This window comes from Podarcis cretensis, assembly GCF_951804945.1.
Source record: "Podarcis cretensis genome assembly, chromosome: 2".
Classification (NCBI taxonomy): Eukaryota; Metazoa; Chordata; class Lepidosauria; order Squamata; family Lacertidae; genus Podarcis; species Podarcis cretensis.
In genome coordinates this window covers 79664320-79687041 of record NC_137171.1, presented here as the reverse complement: position 1 = coordinate 79687041, position 22722 = coordinate 79664320, and the positions used below count along the sequence as shown (strand labels likewise).

General features: G+C 43.3%; 1 protein-coding gene across 6 annotated transcripts in view; it reads right to left on the bottom strand.

The window, feature by feature from the left end:
* Window positions 1-22722, bottom strand: part of LOC307209716 (uncharacterized protein) — a 75922-nt gene that overhangs the window by 42240 nt on the left and 10960 nt on the right. For 4 of the 6 annotated variants that reach the window (XM_079965113.1, XM_079965111.1, XM_079965112.1 and 1 more), the window contains 6 exons: window positions 11072-11205; window positions 10024-10116; window positions 7367-7458; window positions 1932-2047; window positions 382-677; window positions 171-277 (listed from right to left, as the gene is read on the bottom strand). In XM_079965113.1, the coding sequence (XP_079821239.1) occupies window positions 2014-2047; window positions 7367-7458; window positions 10024-10116; window positions 11072-11205 (353 nt within the window). In that variant the 3' untranslated portion in view covers window positions 171-277; window positions 382-677; window positions 1932-2013. Of the gene's footprint in view, window positions 1-170; window positions 278-381; window positions 678-1931; window positions 2048-6370; window positions 6634-7366; window positions 7459-10023; window positions 10117-11071; window positions 11206-22722 lie in introns of all 6 variants that reach the window. The other 2 variants (XM_079965114.1, XM_079965115.1) reach the window with 2 other exon arrangements.

Sequence of the window (22722 nt, the reverse complement as noted above, 5' to 3'; positions counted from 1 at the left end):
TATGTATTCATTCTCATTTGAGTTGGAAGGAAGAATCAGAATTTATACCAGAAGTATATGCACTCCATGTAATCCCAAAATGTCCAGTAGTTCTCCCCAACCCCCCATAGCCGATTTAAGGGAAGCACAGGGCACTGCATAGGAATGATAGATTTCCAAAATATCCCTACCTTCCCATTCCTCTGATAGATTCTTTCCTCCAGGAAACTGTCACTGTTGGATACCACCCTTAGTCATTAAGGTGCTTCAAGACTTTCTTGTTATTTAGTCCTTGTCACTGCAAAGAAATTTGTAATGGAATGACTAATGAGTTTCCAAAATGGAAATGCATCTTTACACAGGAAAGTCACAGCACATTAATTAAATAGATTAGACATATACCTTGATCTGTGCCTTTTAGCAATGTGACTTCAGAAAGGAATTAACTTAAACTATATTGATAAGGTGCTCTGAAATCCAAATTGGTTTCCGGCATGACAAGAGGTGTTTGCACTTAGTTCGTTGTTAAAATTTCTTTCCCCATCGATATGAAGTGGTGTGACTGCTGCATCCAAGCATCAACATATTCTGCAACTGGATTGTTTCTCCAGAGGTTTTTCCAGTTTGTGTCATTATGGAGTGGGGGGCTTTATCTGAGTTCAGACTTAAAAAATGCTGATCTTCTATTTGTGGCCACTCTGGAAGAGGAGAATGGACATTAGAGCATTTTTTCACACAACACTAAGCCATTGTTGCTATGCATGTGCAAAGTCAGGAGATCAGGTTTAAATGTTTTTTTAACCTTTTAAAAAACCAAAACCAAAACACCATTTGATTTTAAAATCAATAAATGAAGGTAGATTTAGAATCATCTTTCAACCTTCCTCTGTATTTGTTTCACTTGTGAGCAGGTGCATTGCTTTGGAAGCACTTTTAGTGCTCCACCCACTATGTTTGGAGTTGGTTCTATACATTTAAATGTTACTATTAACCTCCACATTTTAATCTCAATTGTATGAAAGTATGGAGGGGAAGCCTTTTCATCTGCAGTATCCCTCTCCCCATCTCCACTGAAACTCACAACTGAGAGAAGGACTCCTCTCTACTCATGAAACTGACACAGTAAATCAGTTTCTCAGATGATTCCTATCATTTCCCCAGATGCTGGAATAACTTTGCGTATCGATCCTTTCCCCCAGTTACAGCTGCTGCTCCATGGAGAACAAATGGAGTTTTGGGGAGGAAGCACCCTCACAGGGAATTTATGGACCAGCAGTTCCTAAGGGGTTCCCTAGAGCTCAGCACCCTTAACAAACTAAAGTTCCCAGGATTCTTGGGGGGAAGCACTTTAAATGTATGGTGTGGATGTGACCCATGACCCTATCAAGTCAAAATATATGAACAACAACAACAACAACGAGAAGCCCACCTAAGCACACCATACTCTTGCTTACCCTCATTAATCTGCTTCCACTTGCTTCCCAATCCCTTATTTTTTAATACTCATATCTGGTAATTCTTCCTGAATTCCTTTTCCTGATTGTTCTCTCATAACCTCTTGCACATTGAATTATGCAGAATTTTAGGCTATGAAGGTGGCAATAGTTCAACATAACTAATAATTTTTGCAGGATTGCATGGGGGGATCCTTTTTTATTCCCCTTCCCCTATTTTTCCAATTTCAGAGTAATCATCCTTCCAACGAACATTGTGAAAAAGCCTTGCTTTCGAGGGTAAGCATGGGAATGAAATGACTCAGCTAGACAGCTGGCGGCCTGCTCTTCTGCTTATTACTTCAATCACAATACTCTGTTATTTTGGGCTCCTACCCACTGCACGTCAAGTCAACCTGCTGTCTTGGATTGCCAGCTCGCCCTAGCGCACATTTAGACCTTAATATAAATGTACATGCATGAGAGACCCATTGACATAATGGCTGTTAGCTCACTTACGGCTGGTGCTTTTGTCATTGACTTCAAAAGTATTAGCCTTGCAGGTAAAGACTGGCACTGATAAGGACATCTCAGGTGCATGTTAATTATCCACTCCATCTGGCACCAGAAACTGCCTGCAAGTGCAAAAATAAAGACCATTTCCTGAAGCAAGAGAGTGACTTTGTATCACAGACACATTCTATTTTAAAAAGAATGATGTGGAGAAATATCTCATTTCGGAGGTTAAGTACTAGCTGTGCTATAAATGTCACAATAAGTCATGTATTATATTTCTTACTTATGGGGATGGCTGTTGAACCAAGGAATGAGCAAATCATCACTTGTGTTTGAAGCCGTGACATAGCAGCCTGCATCTTGGCAGGATCATCTGTGGCAGTGATGGGAAACCTCTAGCTGTCCAGTGGGACTACAGCTCCCATAATCTCTGAGCATTGGCCACATGGGCTGTAGTTGATAGAATTTAAAGTCAATCTCCAGATGGCCCAAGGTGGGTGGCCTTGATCTCTTATGACCTTGAGTCACCTAAGCTCTACATTTCCTTGAGTTCTCAGATCATGACTATAAACCTCCAGCATTTGTTTTCCATTACATGGAGAAACCCTATTTTGCTTAGTAAGTAATGACCATCACTTCTGAAAAGTTATGGACACTTAAAAGTTCACTCCTGAATATGCTTACTCAGAAATAAGTTCCACTTTTGTTCAATTTCCAAATAAGTGCAGAGAGCAGGGCAGTTTTAGCCTTCAAGTAAACAGTCTTGCTTAATATCCTTAATATGCATATAGAAAGAGCAAAAAATGTATTTTATATCTACTTAGATGTAATTTTGGAATGCATGTTGGCTACATGACCTCAACTTTTGGAATGTGCTTGTTTTTAAAAGCCTCTGTTTGGGGTCAACCTACATGTAACGCTTAGCCTTATGGAGCTTCTGACATTTTCTGTATATACCAACTTAATCTGTGAAAACAGCTGAGGTGAAGACTGGCATTGGAACGGCATTCTGAATGTTGGAGAATTCGGGACAGACGAAAGGAAGTACCATATTTTTCGCTCTATAAGATGCACCAGACCTAAGGCGCACCTAGTTTTTGGAAGAGGAAAACAAGAGGGGGGAAAATCTGAATCGCAGAAGCCAGGACAGCAAACGGGATCACTGCGCTGCCCTAGCTTATGGGATAGCAGTGTGCAGCCTCTCCTAGGCAAGGGAAGTCTTCATCCCCTGCCTGGGAGAGGCTGCGCGGCTAAGCCAGAGGCCAGGACAGCCAGTGGGATTGCAGCGCTGCAATCCCACTGGCTGTCTTGGCTTCTGGCTTAGCCTGTCCCCGGCAATGGGAGCCAGTGGGTACTTCTTTAATGTTGTGCAGAATTGAATTCTGACACAAGAGGCAGGGATGGCCATCAACTTGGATGGCTTTAAAAGAGGATTTGACAAATTAATGGAAGTAAAGGCTATCAGCTACAATGATGGCTATCCTCTGGCTCCATGGTTGGAGGGATACCAGTTACTGAAAAACACTGGAGGACAGAGTCCTCTTGTGCTCGGGTCCTGCTTGCTGGCTTCCCTTAGGCATCTGGTTGGCCACTGTGTGAAAAGGATGCTCAACTAGATGAGCATGCTCTTCTTATGTTCCTTCCCTTTCTTTCTGCTAAAAATTGCATCCCCAGCTGCATTTCCTCCTACAGGTCTTTCCCCCTGTAATAAGAAGAGCAGCTTTAGGGGTATTTTAACAGAAGCAAAGTACTAGGGGTGGGGGGAGATTTAAGAAAGCTCATTCTCTTTGTGGTTCCACACAGGCACATGTGTGCATACACACAGGCCTTCCACTTTAGACTGTGGTCTCATGGTTACATTTTTTTAATAGAAAAAGAGAGAAGGCAGGGGAAAGCCTGGAGAAGACAAGCATCAGGTACAGTTTGGCTCTAAGCTACAAACAAATATGCCATAGCAACTTGTAATCCATGTCTTCTAAGAAAATATGTGAATTTAGAAACAGGAGACTTGGTTTAAATCAACAATTACAGCTGGCATTTGCTTCCTTTGTGATTTAAATAAAATCAATCCATCCTCTGTGTTGATCCATCATGCAATGTGTTTAAATTATGGAAATTATTTTGCATGTGCACATTTTGATTTCATCGTTTGTGGGGAGGGGGGAAGCATTATTTTACAATAGAATTCCTTTGCAAATCCACATGACAATAAGACTCCCAGGATGTGTAAGTGACAAATCATATTACCACACAAAAGACTATCTTTAAGAAGAGTAATTTCATGGAGGTTTATTTTTTAAAAAAAATAATATTTATTACTTTTAAAGCTTACAAAAAAGAAAAGGAAGAAAGAAGACAAAAGAACAAAAAAGAACAAAAAAGAGAAAAAACAATACAATACATAAACAAAACAAAACACAACCTTAACACATTAAACTAACACAATAAACTAAACCAAACAAAACAAAGACAATTTAAAAACATACATCATACCTTTTCCATATTCTATCTTTCATTCCCTTGTATCATTGACCTCCTCTCACCTCCCTCTTTGTATTCCACTTCCATTAACTGTTTCAGCAATTCCTTTCCATCTTTCTCTATTTTCTATCATATAAATGTCTTAACATATTTTTAATCTTATTTCCATTAAAATTAGTATACTTATTTAAGCTTAACTCCTTATAGCATTTCAGCTAAAGCCATAAAATTTCCTTCCAACATTTTTCTATCACTCGTTAATTTTACAATATTTCTATATATAGACTTTAAATTTCCAATCTTCTTCCACCATCTCCTCTCCCCAGTCTTGGACTCTGCCAGCCACTTCTGTCAACTCCATACAGTCCATCAACCTGGAGATCTTATGTCCGAGGCTCTTAACTCTTTTCCACGTCCCTTCTGCCAGTCTTCTTCATATTCTTTGATGCTAAAGAGCAGATCTCGGGGAAACTCCAATCCAACGATACTTTTATTCCTTCTCGACAGGTCAGCCAGATTTCCATCATTAAAGCTAGGATCCATAAAGTATTTCAGGGCATGTTTCAAAATTCCTCCAAATCCAAAGGCCCCCAGAACTCCAATCTCCTCCTGACCCAAGTCCATATTCCAAAAGTCAGTTAATCCCTGCATAGAGGGATCTTTCCAACTTTCCTTTTCTAGTCCAGGCCAGGCTCCGATCTTCAAAATCTGACTTTTTCAATCATAAAGGGCCTCAACTTGTAGTCCTCAATTTGCCTCTGTAAGGCTAAGGCTCCCCCTTGTGTTACTTTAGGTTCGACAACAGCAACTTTCTCCTTCTCCTTTTCAGCAATTTGTCCAGTTGAAATAGATTCCTGTGCCAAATCCTGAATAATTTCTGTATTGGTGCTCACTTTTGGTTCCAAAATGTCAATTTTAGTAGTCATAGCATCCATCTTTTTATGAAGCTGTTCCAACAGGTGGCTTATCTTAGAAAATGCAGTCCATAAGGCTTCTCCTGTCGACATTCTTGAATATCCAAGGTCAATCTCTAGTTCTCACAGTTCTTATCAAGCAGCTGGAAATTTCCCAGCTCCACTCTTGTAACAGTTTCAAAAGCTCCCTCTAGAGGGAAACAGTCTCCACTTGTATCAATCTTTTCCAACACAGATCAAAAAGTAAAGATAGTTTCAATTTTCAGATACTTTTCCTCCCTTTTAAACGCAGAAGCGGACAATGGAAACAATCTATTTCTCTTATTTAACTGACTGTCAACATCCGTTCTCTTCGCTGTCAATGAACTCTCCCGAAACGTCAATCACTGGGAGCCCGTTCCCAGGTTCAGAGCAGTGGTAATTTAATTTTAATCACTCTCTCCTGCAGGATACACAGTCCAAGATTTCCCCCCTCTTCTCCTACTTCCAAGGGGGGGGGGGTCTAATAATTTCAATCGATGGAAGTTTAATCCTTTACATAAGGCTTTCCAAGACCTTAACTTGTAAGCTCTTTGCTTCAGTCTATTTACAAAAGGGGAAGGCGGACTTCCTGTTTTCAACCTTCCCCGTTCAATGCCAAATTAAGATATTTAAAGATCCAATTTTCCTTTTTACTCACGGGTTGTTATTTAAAATCCAATTGTCCACAAGAAAAAGTCAGCGCTCTCCGGCAACAGCAATGCGGCTTCACTCCATGAAAGAAGCGGTCGATTCAAAGCACCGCGCCGCTCACCCCACGTCGCTCCGGATCCCCAAAACAGGGTTTCCCCGCGAGTAGGGGAGGCGCAAAAGGTGCCAGCCGAATCCCAGGTTCACAAGCTTCTTCCGCCTGTGATTTCAATGGGTCTCCACCTTCGCCGTGGCGGTTCAGACCCAACTTTCCACGGAGCAAGTTCCTCCCGATCGGAGGAGCTCCGCCATTGCCGGGGGTGCCAACCCGGAAGTCCCAATTTCATGGAGGTTTAATACATAACCCTTAATTTTTACCTTGGCATACTTGTTGAAAAAGCTACCCATAACTCTGCATAATGCCAGATTATTACAAGTGGAGTCTTAGCATGAAATTTAATTGAGCACCACTTTTCTTTCTGAAGCATTTGGATTTACAACGATGGCTTCTGTACATTTATGGCTCCAATCTTATCCATCTCCAGCATGGTTATCTTTCTTCATTTTATGTGTAGGGCAGCATGGTGTGTGTGAGGCCAAAAGAACAAATCTCTGTTTCTGGATGCAATTAATTCTTGTGCCTTTTGAAAGAAACATAGAAAAGACTGACGTGGATGAAAGGAAAAGCAAACAACAGCCTCCCCTCCCCCAGCTCCACCCAAGAAAATTAGACAATTGGGGTGGGTGGGAAAGAAGCATCAAAGAAGATAGTGCAGATCAAAAGTATGAAAGGAGGAAAAACAAGCCCAGATGCAGACAGAGAACAGATGCTGAAGACAACTTAAAAATATATCTGAAGCACAAAAGGAGTGTTTTTATTTCCCAAGTGAGGAATGAAAAATAAATAAATAGAAAACTATATCCCCTCTAGTAAAAACAATTTCAAAAACCTGAAGAATTAGTAGTATAGGTGGCAATGGCATATAAGGTTAAACTACAGGCATATAATCAATGCAGCATTTCAAGACCCCTCTGAAACCCCTTGCTGAAGGTTTTTGTTCTATGCTGCATTTTGTTTCGCTTTTACCATATTTTGTAAGCCTCATTGTGTTACTATTTAAAAAAAGGGAGGAATACAAATAAAATAATAAGATTAATTTGATTTTGAGGATAAGCAGCAGGTGGGAAAAGATCTGAGGTGATAGAATGGCTTGTAGTACTTCAAAGACTAAATGGATAGGACCAAATTTTAAATGGTGTCCTATATAAAAGCTTGATGCAAGAACAGAACAGCCTGAACTTATGAAATAAAAAATTGATAAACTCTTAACTTGAAGTGGTTGTTATGTGGGAAAATATTGAAAAATACCACACCCCACCTCCTGAGTGACACTGGTTTTCTGGATCCATTTCAAACCGGCTTTTGGTACAGAAACAGATTTGGTCATCTGAATGGATAACCTATACTGGCAGGAGAATGGGGACAAGTGCAACGCCGCTATTCTTCTGGACTTCTCGGCAGCTTTGATACTGTCGACCGTGGTATTCTTTTGGTTTGCCTGAATAAGGTAGGAATTGAGATTGGGTACAATGTCCTTCAGTGATTCCCATCTGAATGTCCAATTCAGGAAGGTGGCACTAGGGGACTCCTTCTTGCCCCACGGTAGTTGGCAGGCTTGTGTTTTCTTTCCCATTCTGTTGAAACCACTGTGAGGTCATCCAGGGACTCCTGCTAACCTAAAAACTTCAGCTTTTTAAAATTTTCATATTTTGAAAATTAATAAGTAAAACAGGAACATTATGGAAACTTCTGTCATGTTCAAAATACATAATCTAAACAGTAGTTTTCCATTAGAAAAAAGGGGAAATGGAGAAAGAACCCTGGGGCAAACTCCAGCTATCATAGCTGGCACTTAAACATAACCAGTCAAGTTAGAAATCAAATTCACAGCATGCTCAGTTTACTCCCTGCTAGCATGGAGAAAAGCTGTCTTTTTGTCTCAAGAAATTCACTACGGAATGGGAAAGTTGTCAGGCTGTGTAGACAAATGACTATTTAAATAGCTAACAAAACAAGGAGACAACTCTGTGAAACCTGTCAAGCACAAACCCACCACAGATAGCTATTTTATTTTCAAAGGTTCCCCCCGCCCTTTCTAATAGCCCAAGAGATCAACAAACCTCACACATTTTAAATTAACAGGATTTTAATTTCACATTATACAAGCTGTTTCATACATTTCACACTTTCCATTTCAGAAGGGGAATAGTCTCATTTGAAAAGATGGTAATTTGCATTTTAGAAAATATTAATCAGAACCATCAATTAAAGGGACTGTTTTCAAAAGGAACTATAGCAATGGATAAACTGATTCTAGGGCAACTGAAATTAAAGCTCACGCCGCAGAAGCATGGCCAATACTCAGGGATGATGGGAGCTGTAGTTCAAGGGCATCTGAAAGGCCACAGGTTCCCCATCCCTGCTGCATAACAAAATAAAGAGTAGAAGGATGTTTGAACTGCTCTCGAGGAGGAGGAGGAGCCGATGCTCCAAACAGTTCCATTGGTAAGTCCCTTCCAGAGTTGCCATTTTCAACCAGGCAGATTATGGAAACTCCATATATTAGTTGCACTGAGGGGGCAAAATCCAACTAGGGTCTCAGTTGCTTAAGTGAAAAATGATAATGTCTCTGGAAATCTAGTCACAGTAGTTTAATTATGACTTCCAGGGCTGCAGAACAGGCCAAGAATGTCTACTAGTTATTTGGACCTGAGACACTGTACCCTTTCCTAGACAAAAAAGGATACAGCTACAGTTGTTCATACCTCAGTGAGGTCCAGGTTAGACGATAATAAAAAGCTCTGTGTAGAACTGTCTTTGAAAAGTGTTTGCATATTACAACCAGGAATTCAAAGAATTCAAAATAGGAATGGGGAACCTTTTTTTTCCCCCAAGCTCAAGGATGCATTTCTCCTTGTGTTACATCAGGGGTTAGCAAACCTTTTCAGGAGAGGGCCAGACTATATTGGGGGGGGGGCGGCGGAATGAACGAATTCTTATTCCCCACAAATAACCCAGAGATGCATTTTAAATAAAGGACACATTCTACTCATGTAAAAACACGCTAATTCCCGGACCATCCGCAGGTTGGATTTAGAAGGCGATGGGGCCGGATCCGGCCCCTGGGCCTTACATTATGTGTTACATTATGGAGGCCACTTGTCAATGGTGGGTAGAATGGAAGGATTTGTCCATTTGGTTTTCTCAATTTCTCATTTCCTCAGTCTTAAATTGAGTTCTCCACATTATTTAGCAATTGGCAGATTAAGTAGAACAAAACATTTCATGTAAAATTCATCAACATTTTAGTGCAAGTTTTCCCAATAAACATATTTTATATGCCATTTTAACTAATATTCACAGTTTTGAAAGCAATTTCCCCTAATATAATGTATTTTTGTATGTTAATTTTCAGCAATATCTTCATGGGGGGGGGGACACTTTGGTTGGATAACTGCATTGCAAAATTCAGAGAAGTGTAAATTTCAAAGAGAGCAGAGTTTTTGTTTGCATGTTGTTTTGGAAAGTGCAAAGCTGATAGATTCAGCTTTAAATGTGTACTGAATCAAATTTATCCTCCATCCCTAGCAGAGCCAGAAGCAAAAGTGGGCAAGGCAATAAATGCAACTCTTACTGGTGGTCCTCAACAATAAATGAAAAATAAAATTATGGAACTCCCTTCCTATGGAAATTCACCTTGCTGACATTCAGGTGTCATTTTTAGAAAACTCTCTTCCAGAGGCCTTTTGCAGTTTAGGAAAGCCTTGCCACTGCTATTAGTCATTTTATGCTTTATGATTATTATAGCCCTTTCCTGTCTCAGGGCACTGGATTAGTAGCAGCTCTCAACTGTTGCAAAGCAGTCCTTAAGGTTGGTCAGGTTTGATGGCACAAGATCTGTGTACTTCAGCATCAGCACAGAAAAAGGCACTACAAAACATCTCTTACACAGCCATGTTCCAAGGCTTACCATCACAGTTTGCAGAAGAGTGCCCTCCATTCCAATGACTTTTTCCCTTTCTGAATATGAAGACACTTTTTGTGCATGACTCAAACGATGTAACTGTTTGGGTCAACGGAAGGTTTTAGCAAGTATAATGAAGCATTGGATGGAGGCAGCTATACTTACGACAGAAAGGAAAACACAGCTGGAGATGCTTTTTCGTAGCTCACATAACCTAAGAATAAATAGATCTGGCTGAGCCATGAATTTGCGTCATAAAATCAGAGTGAAAGAGACCACTCAGCTGAATAATAGCATATTCAATAGCATACGAGAGGAGCCATTTCAAACAAAAAAATTTAGTTTTTATCACATAGCTTCTTTCCTTCTCCTTTTTCTCCTCCGTGTGCTTCAGCACAATTAACTCTCCAAGACGAGGAGACATATATTTTTGGCATTCTGACTAAATTTTTATGAATGCTAAGCTACTGCAGGCACGTGACGCAGAAATCCCTTGTCTAAAATTCAAACATTTACAACTCGTAAGACTAGGAGCAGATTTGAGAAGTGGGCCTGACTACAGAATGTTGCAGTGGGGTGAGGAACCTGAGGCCCAGGGACCCCAGTTCTCTTCATGTGGCCCTTGGGAATCCACCCAGGTCAAAGCCACAGTGACCCTGATCTGCACTTTCCTCTAATGATTTTACTTGGCTGGATTTTTTCCTTGAACTATCACAATTCCATTTGCTTGCTTGGGTGAACAGTGGTGCATGTCTGGCCACACCCACCAGTGGTATGCTGTCCCCAGAAGATTATGCACAAGGGAATGTGGTCGAGGGGCTAAAAGAGGGTTCCCACCCCTACCAGGAGACTTCGTCTCGAGGGTTTCTCCCAGCTAGCCAGGCAGAAATGCCCGCCTCCATTTTCCTTTCCCGACAGTCAACATTCTGTGGCTGCTGAGCATGCTCAGTCCTCACTGGGCTATTTTTGTTTAAAGGAAGAATTACCCACTAAGGATTTTATTATTAATATCGTACTTCTGCAAACCTCAAGGTTCTCCTGAGGAGACTGATACCTGTCTCTTGTTCCATTTCTGCCAAGAACCAGCATCTGAGTTTGCTCTGTTTGAAGGAATTATATCTGCAGCCTCACATCCGTGGTCCCAACTTGGGCATCTTGATAGTGTTCCTCCTCTATATGAGCTCTGGGCTAAGAAGAAAAGAACAAATGTGAATTGCATTTCAAACGCTTTGCTAATATGAAATTGCCTAAGCACAGCAATAATAAGATATTTCACTCTACAAAATCCACTGTCTCTAAAGGAGGTTTATATAGGTAATTGGAAGAGATATATAATTACTTCACGCTTGAAGGGCAAACTGAGGAGGAAGTCATTTTGTTTAAATGCTTTGCATCCTAGGAACTGGATTGCACATATTAAAAATTACTGATTTTTGAGAAGTTGGATTTTACTTCTGCAGCTTGAAGACTGAGGAAATGTCTACATAAATTGTGATACTGATGGATAGGAATATCCAAATAGGGATTCAGTGACTTTTAAGAACTTTAAGAGGAGCCCTGCTGGATCTGGCCAAAAGCCCATCTAATCCAGCATCCTGTTCTCACAGTGACTGACCAGATGCCTATGGGAAGTCAAAAATCTGGACCTGAGTACAGTAATACTTTTCTCACTTGTGATTATAAGCAACTAATATTCCATTATTCATTATGTTATCATTAAGTTACAGTGTATAGAGCATTAGTTACTGTTCAAGTTCAATCATTAGCTGAGGAAATGAACAACAACAACAATAATAATAATAATAAAATTTATTTATATCCCGCCCTCCCCAGCCGAAGCCGGGCTCAGGGCGGCTAACAACACTAAAACAGTACAACATTATAAAACATTATAAAATAATAATAATAATAATAATAATAATAATAATAATAATAATAATTTATTATTTATACCCCGCCCATCTGGCTGAGTTTCCCCAGCCACTCTGGGCGGCTCCCAATCAGTGTTAAAAACAATACAGCATTACATATTAAAAACTTCCCTGAACAGGGCTGCCTTAAGATGTCTTCTGAATGTCAGGTAATTCTTTATCTCTTTGACATCTGATGGGAGGGCGTTCCACAGGTCGGGCGCCACTACCGAGAAGGCCCTCTGCCTGGTTCCCTGTAGCCTCACTTCTCGCAATGAGGGAACCGCCAGAAGGCCCTCGGCGCTGGATCTCAGTGTCCGGGCTGAACGATGGGGGTGGAGATGCTCCTTCAGGTATACAGGACCGAGGCCGTTTAGGGCTTTAAAGGTCAGCACCAACACTTTGAATCGTGCTCGGAAACGTACTGGGAGCCAGTGCAGATCTCTCAGAACCGGTGTTATGTGGTCCCGGCGGCCACTCCCAGTCACCAGTCTAGCTGCCGCATTCTGGATTAATTGCAGTTTCCGGGTCACCTTCAAAGGTAGCCCCACGTAGAGCGCGTTGCAGTAGTCCAAGCGTGAGATAACCAGAGCATGCACCACTCTGGCGAGACAGTCCGCGGGAATATAGGGTCTTAGCCTGCGTACCAGGTGGAGCTGGTAGACAGCTGCCCTGGACACAGAGTTAACCTGCGCCTCCATGGACAGCTGTGAGTCCAAAATGACTCCCAGGCTGCGCACCTGGTCCTTCAGGGGCACAGTTACCCCATTCAGGACCAGGGAATCCTCCACACCTGCCCGCCTCCTGTCCCCCAAAAACAGTACTTCTGTCTTGTCAGGATTCAACCTCAATCTGTTAGCCGCCATCCAACCTCCAACCGCCTCCAGGCACTCACACAGGACCTTCACCGCCTTCACTGGTTCTGATTTAAAGGAGAGGTAGAGCTGGGTGTCATCTGCATACTGATGAACACCCAGTCCAAACCCCCTGATGATCTCTCCCAGCGGCTTAATATAGATGTTAAAAAGCATGGGGGAGAGGACGGAACCCTGAGGTACCCCACAAGTGAGGGCCCAAGGGTCTGAACACTCATCCCCCACCACCACTTTCTGAACACGGCCCAGGAGGAAGGAGCGGAACCACTGTATAACAGTGCCCCCAGCTCCCAGCCCCTCTAGACGGTCCAGAAGGATGTTATGGTCGATGGTGTCAAAGGCCGCTGAGAGATCCAGCAGAACTAGGAAACAGCTCTCACCTTTGTCCCTAGCCCGCCGGAGATCATCAACCAGCGCGACCAAGGCAGTTTCAGTCCCATGGTGAGGCCTGAATCCCGATTGGAAGGGATCCAAATGGTCCGTTTCCTCCAGGCGTGCTTGGAGTTGTTCAGCAACCACCCGCTCAATCACCTTGCCCAAGAATGGAAGATTTGAGACTGGGCGATAGTTGGCCAAATTGGCCGGGTCTAAAGATGTTTTTTTAAGAAGCGGTTTAATGACCGCCTCTTTCAGCGGGTCTGGGAAGGCTCCCTCACAGAGGGAAGCATTCACCACCCCGCAAAGCCCATCGCCCAGCCCTTCCCGGCTCGCTTTTATCAGCCAGGATGGGCAAGGATCAAGAAGACAGGTGGTCGGTTTCACTCGTCCAAGCAGCCTGTCCACATCCTTGGAGGTAACAGATTGGAATTGATCCCATATAACAGGACCAGACAGAACTCTAGCACTCTCCCGCCCTGGCCCTGCTCCCACTGTGGAGTCTACTTCCTTCTGAATCTGAGCGATTTTATCTGCAAAAAACTTTGCAAAAGCATTGCAGGAGATCTTGGGGTCCCTACCAGGCCCCGGTGGTACAGGTGGTTCCGATAAACTGCGAACCACCTGAAAAAGTCTCCTGCTGCTGTTTTCTGCAGATGCAATGGAGGCGGCGAAGAAGGCCCTCTTCGCCGTCGCCATTGCCACTTGGTAGGCTCGACGTTGAGCTCTAACCCGTGTCCGGTCTGATTCAGAATGAGTTTTCCGCCACCGGCGCTCTAGCCGTCTCAACGATTGTTTCATCACCCTCAGCTCCGGGGAGAACCACGGGGCTGTCCGGGCTCCATGCAATCGGAGAGGGCGCTTCGGAGCCAGACAGTCAATAGCCCTGGTTAACTCCGCATTCCAGCGTGCCACCAGGGAATCAGCTGAAAGGCCATCAACTTGGGATAAAGCATCCCCTACCACTCTCTGGAAGCCAATTGGATCCATTAAGTGGCAACCATTAAAATCAAAATTGATGGCAACCATAAACTAAAGTTTTGTAAAGATTGCCAAAGGAGGGAGTCAGGCTGCGCCCTGACCAAAGGCCAGGTGGAACAGCTCTGTCTTGCAGGCCCTGCGGAAAGATGTCAAGTCCTGCAGGGCCCTTGTCTCTTGTGACAGAGCGTTCCACCAGGTTGGAGCCGCAGCCGAAAAAGCCCTGGCTCTAGTTGAGGCCAGCCTAATCTCTCTGTGGCTTGGGACCTTCAAGGTGTTTTTATTTGAAGACCGTAAGTTCCTCTGTGGGGCATACCAGGAGAGGCGGTCCCGTAGGTACGAGGGCCCTAGGCCGTATAGGGCTTTGAAGGTTAAAACCAGCACCTTAAACCTGATCCTGTACTCCACCGGGAGCCAGTGCAGCTGGTATAGCACCGGATGAATGTGATCTCTAAGCGAAGACCCCGTAAGGAGTCTCGCTGCGGCATTCTGCACCCGCTGGAGTTTCTGGGTCAGTCTCAAGGGCAGCCCCACGTAGAGCGAGTTACAATAATCCAGTCTGGAGGTGACCGTCACGTGGATCACAGTGGCTAGGTCAGGGCGAGAGAGGTAAGGAGCCAACTGCTTAGCTTGGCGGAGATGAAAAAATGCTGCCTTTGTTATAGCTGCAATCTGCGCCTCCATGGAGAGGGAGGTATCGAAGATTACACCCAAACTCTTAACGGACGGTGCTGGCACTAATTGCACCCCCGCAAGAGATGGGAGTTGCCCCCTCAGTCCCATGTCGTCCCGTCCCAGCCAGAGGACCTCTGTCTTCGAAGGATTTAACTTCAACCGGCTCCCACGTAACCATCCAGCCACAGCCTCCAAGCATCTGATCAGTGTGTCTGGGGCCGAGTCCGGGTGGCCGTCCATCAACAGATAGAGTTGGGTGTCATCAGCATACTGATGGCAGCCCAGCCCAAAACTCCGGACAAGCTGGGCGAGGGGGCGCATAAAGATGTTAAAAAGCATCGGGGAGAGTATTGCACCCTGGGGCACACCACACACCAAGGAGTGGCGGGATGACAATTCCCCCCCAAGTGCCACCCTCTGTCCCCGACCAGAGAGAAACGAGCGCAGCCATTGAAGGACTGTGCCCTGGATCCCCACGTCGGCAAGGCGGTGGTCCAGGAGTTCGTGATCGACCATGTTGAAGGCTACTGACAGGTCTAGAAGAATCAGCAGCCCCGACCCGCCTCGATCCAGCTGCCTGCGGAGATCATCTGTTAGGGCGACCAGAACCGTCTCGGTCCCATGACCAGCGCGGAAGCCGGACTGGAATGGATCCAGAGCTGATGTTTCATCCAGAAACCTACCAAGCTGTTCAGCAAGATAATATAGACACGTAAACTTCCTGAATGAGGCAAATATAGTATTGGCCACAATGTCTATGCTCTGTCTCTAGGGTCAAAAATAAATAATAATAATAATAATAGTAGTAGTAGTAGGCGTAGTAGTAGTAGTAGTAGTAGTAGTATATTTATACCCTGCTCATCTGGCTGGGCTTCCCCAGCCACTCTGGGCAGCTGCCAACAGAATATTAAAAACACAATAAAACATCAGACATTAAAAACTTCCCTAAACCGAGCTGCCTTCAGTTGTCTCCTAAAAGTCAGCTAGTTGTTTATCTCTCTGACATCTGATGAGAGGGCATTTCACAGGGTGGGCACCGCTACCGTGAAGGCCCTCTGCCTGGTTCCCTGTAACCTCACTTCTTGCAATGAGGGAACCGCCAGAAGGCCCTTGGAGCTGGGCCTCAGTGTCCAGGCTGAACGATGGGGGTGGAGACGCTCCTTCAGGTATACTGGGTATACTGGTATACTGGCTTTAAAGGTCAGCACCAACACTTTGAATTGTGCTCGGAAATGTACTGAGAGAAGCAGTAACACTTCTGAATACCAGCTGCTAGAAACTACAGGAGGCTAGAGGGCTCTTGGGTCCTGCTTATGAGTTTTCCACAAGCATCTGGTTGGCCACTATGAGAACAGGATGCTGGACTAGATGGGCCATTGTCCTGATCCAGCAGGCTCTTCTTATGAAGAAAAACCCCTTATACTAGTAACCCTTTCTCTATCTTCTCTAAACTGAACTAAATGTGCAAATGTTGTATTCCATACTCAAGGTCTGCTTCTACATTTCCCTATTTATTTGCCACTTCTTTTTTAGCTGGTATTATAAATTTAATGTAATTGTTTCTAACAGAAATACGAACAATGACAACATTTGTGCTGCTCAACTAGACAGGCCACTGATCTGATGCATCAGGCTGTTCGTTCTTATGTTCACAACTTGTATCAGACCATAGATAATCAATAAAGCAGAAGGTGCCTGGCTGCATTAGAGAGAAAAATATTTTAAAAATCACCCCACGGAATGCATCTGTTCTGTGGAATGAGTGCTAGCTGGTAATGACCACTAAGCACATCACTATGGTAATGAGAATTACTCAGCGGGTATGCGGCACACTAAGGATTCTGGGAAATCAATGAATAGGCTGCCTGTGACAGTGGATGATTCCAATGGCTGACCTTTAAACAACTTCATACAGTGCAAGTAAATAAATAAAAGAGGGAGATGTAATGGAACAAACATGGTCAATAAAGTGTTTCCAGTGCCTCTACTAATGAAGTGGAGTCTCAAAGCACTTTGCTAGAATAAGCAGCAATAATTAAGTTCTCATATGTTCACAGTGTGGGCTGGGGCTGCCTAATAAAACAGAGCTGTCAGCTGTTGAATAGCAACGCAGCACATGGTAGGATGGCGGGGCAAACCCCCCTACCAAAATGGCAACTTGGCACTCAGATATTTGTCCTGCCTGCTTCAACTGCTTCATACAGCAAATATTTTTGAGGAACTTTAACAGTAAAGGTGACCAGAACCAAAGCAAACTGTGGGGGAACTGTAGGGAAATAGGGGTCTCCTAACAACTCCCAACTCCCTAAACAAACTACAGTTCCCATGATCCTTTGGGGGAAGCCCCAACTGTTATTGCAGTAGAATAGTGCTTTAAATGTATGGTTCGGATATGACCACTGTTTTGCCTTGCCAAAATAATCTAGCTTATCACTGTTGTGGGCCTCATGACTCACCACTCTTGTCCTCAGTCTCAGTCTCTTTCTGTGTGTGTCTCTCATTTCATCTTATCCCCCCAATACTGTGTCCCTACATCTCTGTTTATGTCCATCTACTAGCTTTTGTGACTGAGAGAACAAAGTTAAGTGTAGAATATACATTGAACAAAGGTACTTCAGAGACAAACCGTAGTATGAAATTGCTGAATTTACACTTATGAAGAAGTTCAGTTCCATCACTACCTGTGACCTGAATGAAAATAATGGTTTTTGTCTATTACATGTGTTTATTAGCTCATCATGAGCGATGCTGCCCTGTAATCATTTTTACACACATTTAAGAACAACATTCCAGACATCTGATAATGAAAAGCTTACATCACAATATATTTAAAGCTCCTGCTAAACTGTTGTTTTGCTGCAACAAATTAACATGGTTACCCCCCCAAAAAAAAAATATAGTTATAGAGGACACTTATCTCCACCACTTATAAATGTTGGTAACTATGATATATAAATAGTTGAAAGAAATAAAATAAATGAATATATCTACGAATAACTGCCAGTAAGTTCTGGAGCTTACTCACAAGTTAGTGTACACAGGATTGGAACTTTAAAGGACCATGAAAATTATCTGTATCTATATCCATATTCTCTAAACCACTGTATATACATATTTATTCTTAAATTCTATTGATCTGTCCTGCAATTTGAAAAAAAAAACCATTTTTCTTTGTATGCTGGCAAACTTGAACAGTGTTTAAGTGGAGACCATCTCTAGGCTGAAAAAATTTTACGTCACAGATGTAACTAGACTAGAGAGAAAAATACATGTCTGAGTTCTCAAGAGTCAATTTGAGCTGCTTGTGTCAATGCAGCTTAAAATATGCTGTGCTGCCCCACTGTCAAGTCTGTTCTGCAGAACAAACAGTGCAATGTTTGTGCTCCTCTATGTTGACCATCACATGTGTTTGCTAAACTTACAATGTGCAGAGGAGGTTCCATTTTGCTATTTAGTTTACCTGCCAAGTTGATTATATTATTAATTCCCTTTCTGACCCCACACTGTTACTTCAGAACATCAGTCAGATAATAAAAGCTTTTTCAGAACTCATTGCCGGTTGACGTCTCCATGTACTAGTTTTAAAAACAAGCAATTTATTAGAAATATAAGAACAGAATGTGTCTGAAGTCAGTCTAGTCTGCAAAGAGACACAATTCAGGAGACCAGTTTGGTCAATCACTGGAAATTTTTACTTATTTACCCAACTTCTCACCTTGCAGTACGAATCTGGGGGAAGAACTTACCAGGAGCAAGAAGCCTGGCCAAGGATAGGAAGGGATTGATTCATCTAACCCAGCTTCTGCAATGTCACAGGCATGTGAGAATTAACTTTTGAGACCTGCCTTTTGGGTGGGGCTTCTAATAGAATATACTTAAGCTGGTCCTGGGCCATCTTATGATATGAAGGCTACCAATAAAATCCGCTTGGGCTAGGTACAATAACACATAGGACCAACCAGTTGCCAGAGATCCAACACTTCCTCTTCATCTTGCTATGATTGGAATAGTTCAGTTGGCTCATGGCCAGTTTAAACATGACCGCCACCATGCTGACTCTGACATAAGGCCCTTCCCCATGGTAACAGCAGGTGTGGTATTTAAGATTCATTGACAAGGGCTAGCAGAAATGAGCAGATGCTGCATATAGTTGGGGAGATTTGAGTAGGTAAGATCTTTTAATCCTAATAAAGGCCACCTTGTGGGCTGGCATCATTGGGAAGAGCTTTACTGACCTCTATATGGGAGACGCATAATGGTGCGCTAAGGAGGTCGTTCCGTCAGCACCGCTCTGCTTGCCAGATGGAACAATTTCCCTTCTCCTCCCCTCATGCATGGTTCTGGGTGAGCTATTGACCCTCCCAAGATTTGGGAAGGGCATGCCGGGGTGTGTGTAGGGGGAGCAGAGGAGGAAGTCTCATTACACTGGCTTCTGCTAGAGAAACAACTTAGCTGAATCTGACCTATAATGCTTAAATCAGACTATTAAAGAAAGTGCTGATATTCTCTAGTGTGGTAATAATCTTGATTTATCCCAAATGCCCTTTAAGTGTGGCGTTGGTAACAGATGCCTGAACAAGACAATGGTTAGGGGAGGATAGAATTTCCCTCCCTAAAGACTGATGTGCACCAGACTATGTGTATCTCTCTCCCATTCTTTCCAATCTGCATAGCTGTGATGGCACATAGATCGTGTCATGTCAGTGATCTGCTTCTCATCACCTCTATGACAAGCTGTTTATTACTATGTACTAACTGAGCACATAGGTTAACGTTGGTAGAAATGTCTCTGTAAGTAGCTTTGGATGCTCAAATCTGCAAGGTAGGAGAATTGCAGGATTGCATTTGGCCTCTGGGCCCAATGACGTGTCTCCCCCCCCCCCCAATGATTTAAACATTAGTTTCATTTTATTTCAGGCAGTCCCACTGTGTGCCTCAATGCATTTGCAGAGGACAGAAAATATCTGAAAAGAACATATTATACCTTTTATAAACTCAGCACAGATGTCCGTGCAGCTCTAGCAATGGGCACTGCTGCCATGGCTAGAATTGCAGCAGGCATCCAGCCAGGCCAGATGCAAGACTAATGCTGATTGATTTCAGATTCATCCAAGGGCCGTGGTGTTGACTGAAGGAGACAGAGTGCTCTCCTTCAGTTCCAAGCTCCTATTTTTTCCAATTAGAATGCTAGTTACTATTGGGGGTTCTGTGTCTGACAGACAAGAGAGAGACAATGACATGACGAACGACATTGCAGAGCAGCCTCCAGCAATCTGAAGTCATCAGCACTGACATGGCTACTATCATAAATAACCTCTAAATAAGAAAGCCACTTTCACTGAGTTCCAACCAGCATCATTTCATTTGGACATGAGGAAGGACAAAGGCAGGCACAAGGAAAGCAGAAGCAGGCACCAGCAGCATTCTCAATGACTTAGAAAAGCCACCAGAGGAAAAACCCTACTCTATCATTATAACACAATGCTGGCATGTGCAGCAAAATAGCCACAGCTTAAGATCTCTGAAGGACACTGTCTCCCACCCAGATTTCAAGTTCACATTTCCAGAGCCAATGCATTTTATATTCTCACTGGCATGGGATGTTTCCATACTAATTCTCTGGAATTGCCATCCTTGTCTATTCACTTTAACGGAGCATCCAGACTCTGTCCTTATCAGCCCATTGCATTCAAGGTTTGTCTCTCTGTGTCTTTTCAGAACTGATTGCTTGCAATGTTTTTATAAGAAAATGCAGTTGCGACACCAGCCTAGCTTACATAAGTAAAGCACTATTTACATTGAACTTATATGCACACTTTCCTGAGAATAAGTCTCATTGATCTCAGTGAGGCCTACTTCTGGGTAAACATGCATAGGACTACATTCATAGATTCTTCAGGACTCCTTTGCCTTTAATTAAATACTTCCTGTTTGCAGGTTCATCTCATTTTGTTTCTTCCTGATGAGTGGGTGGAAGAGCAGTAATGATTAGTCTCTTTATTGCTCTGATGCCAGTTTTTGTTTCTGAGTGTGGAGATTTTAATAGAAGTTTTTCTTCAATATTATTATTTTTACAGCAAAATAGTGATATTTATTAAAAATGAAAGGAAATTGTTAACTAAACCAACCACTTTGCAAGCTTTAAAAATATGTTGGACCTGAATGGAAAATGACCTATCCCATAGACCGTGCAACTGCAAAACTTTTGTTTTGTGCACTTTTGTGCTTTTCTTTCTGGGGGGGGACACATACCCCTAAACATTTTGTGAATCTAAGTTTGGCCTCACTGAGGGGCAGTATTTCAATATGAGTAGGAAAATGAGAGTACCCCTAAACAATTTTTTAGAAAAAAAAAATCACTGGTAATAGTTCTGATAATCACTGAGAATGTAAACGATATACACATATATCTGATTCAAACTCTGAAAGCATCAGTGTTTCTGTACACTATCAGAATAACTGCTTGTAATAATTATTCAGGAAGAATTTTGAAGAGTCTATTGAAATAAAAATCAAAATGTTTATATATATATATATATATATATATATATATATATATATATATATATTCAAATTAGCTTCTTCTAAGAGAAAAGGGTGGGTGTATGACACGGTGTATATGAAGGCAAGTGGAGATGGTGTCAGGGACTCAGCGGGAGCGCAGGGAGGAGAGGAGATGGAAAGCGAGGGGGAGCAATCCGAGGGCAGCGTAGGAGAATATGACAGCAGCCCGATAGATTCCATGAGCCTCTCCAGCGAATCGGAAGATTCACAGAAGGGGGCGCCGATGGGCAGGGCAAGGGGCGACCCAAGGGGGACACCCCAGAAGCAAGGGGCCAGCGGGGACTCCCAGAGCACCAGTTGCAAATCAGGACCAGCTTCCCCACCAGAGCGTAGTGGGGGGGAGGAGTCCCAGGTGTCAGAGCCCACATATGCACCACCAGCGAGAGAAGATGAGTCAGGGTGGACCACGCCTCCATCGGAGAGCGAGTTAACGGTTAAGAGGAAAGTTGCAGGCTGGGCGCGCGCGCCAAGTTCAAAGGTACAGGCGAGCGGCACAGAAGGTAGCCCGGATAGGGAACCAGGTCCTAAAGCCCGCCGGAAGGAGGGGCAAGAATCGTCAGGGTCAGCGTCAGAGGAGTCGAGGAAGGATGAGACCCTAGCGGGCAGGAGGGCCCAGAGGAGAAAGGAATTTAGGAAGAGGTGGAGCAAAGCGAGAGTCTTAAACTGGTGTGGAGGGGGAGGAGACTCAGACAGGACTTCGCCGGTCTAAGCTCGGGACGTAGAGCTGCACGCTGCGGCTTTGAAATGGAGACTGAATCTCAATAAAGACTTTTGTACATAACTACAGCCTAGCGTTGGTCCTCTGTGAGCTGGGACCTGGAGGCAGCTCTGACAGATGGTTTTTTAAAAATTACTTAATCACAGCTGCGCAGAAGAGGTCTGATGTGGAGGTCACTCTGCTTGGCTTTTCTCCCTCTCCCTCTTTTGCATCAGCCACAAATTCATTCCTAATTGCTGCTGAGGAAAACAAACTGTCAGCGTGATGGTAAAGCGCAACACACAGCCCTTGCACTTATTGCTCATCAGGCAGAAAATGTCAGCACTTGCGCAGTGCTGGGGGCAAAGCCTCTGTTTTGTGCCAAGTTCTTTTAATGAAAAACAAAAACAAACTGTTCCAAGTGCTCTTTAATCTTATTGCATCTTTTATGATCCTGTCAGTGTTATTATGCAGTGGGTGGGAAAAGTCAATTACACATCTTTGGCACCCCTTGCTCTTCTCCACTCTCAGATATACTGACTGGCTTGAGGACAGGCTTACATTTTCAATCAAGCCAACTAATCTAAGACTAGCCAAGTGTTGGTGTGTGGAGCATGATGCTTACTTTCTT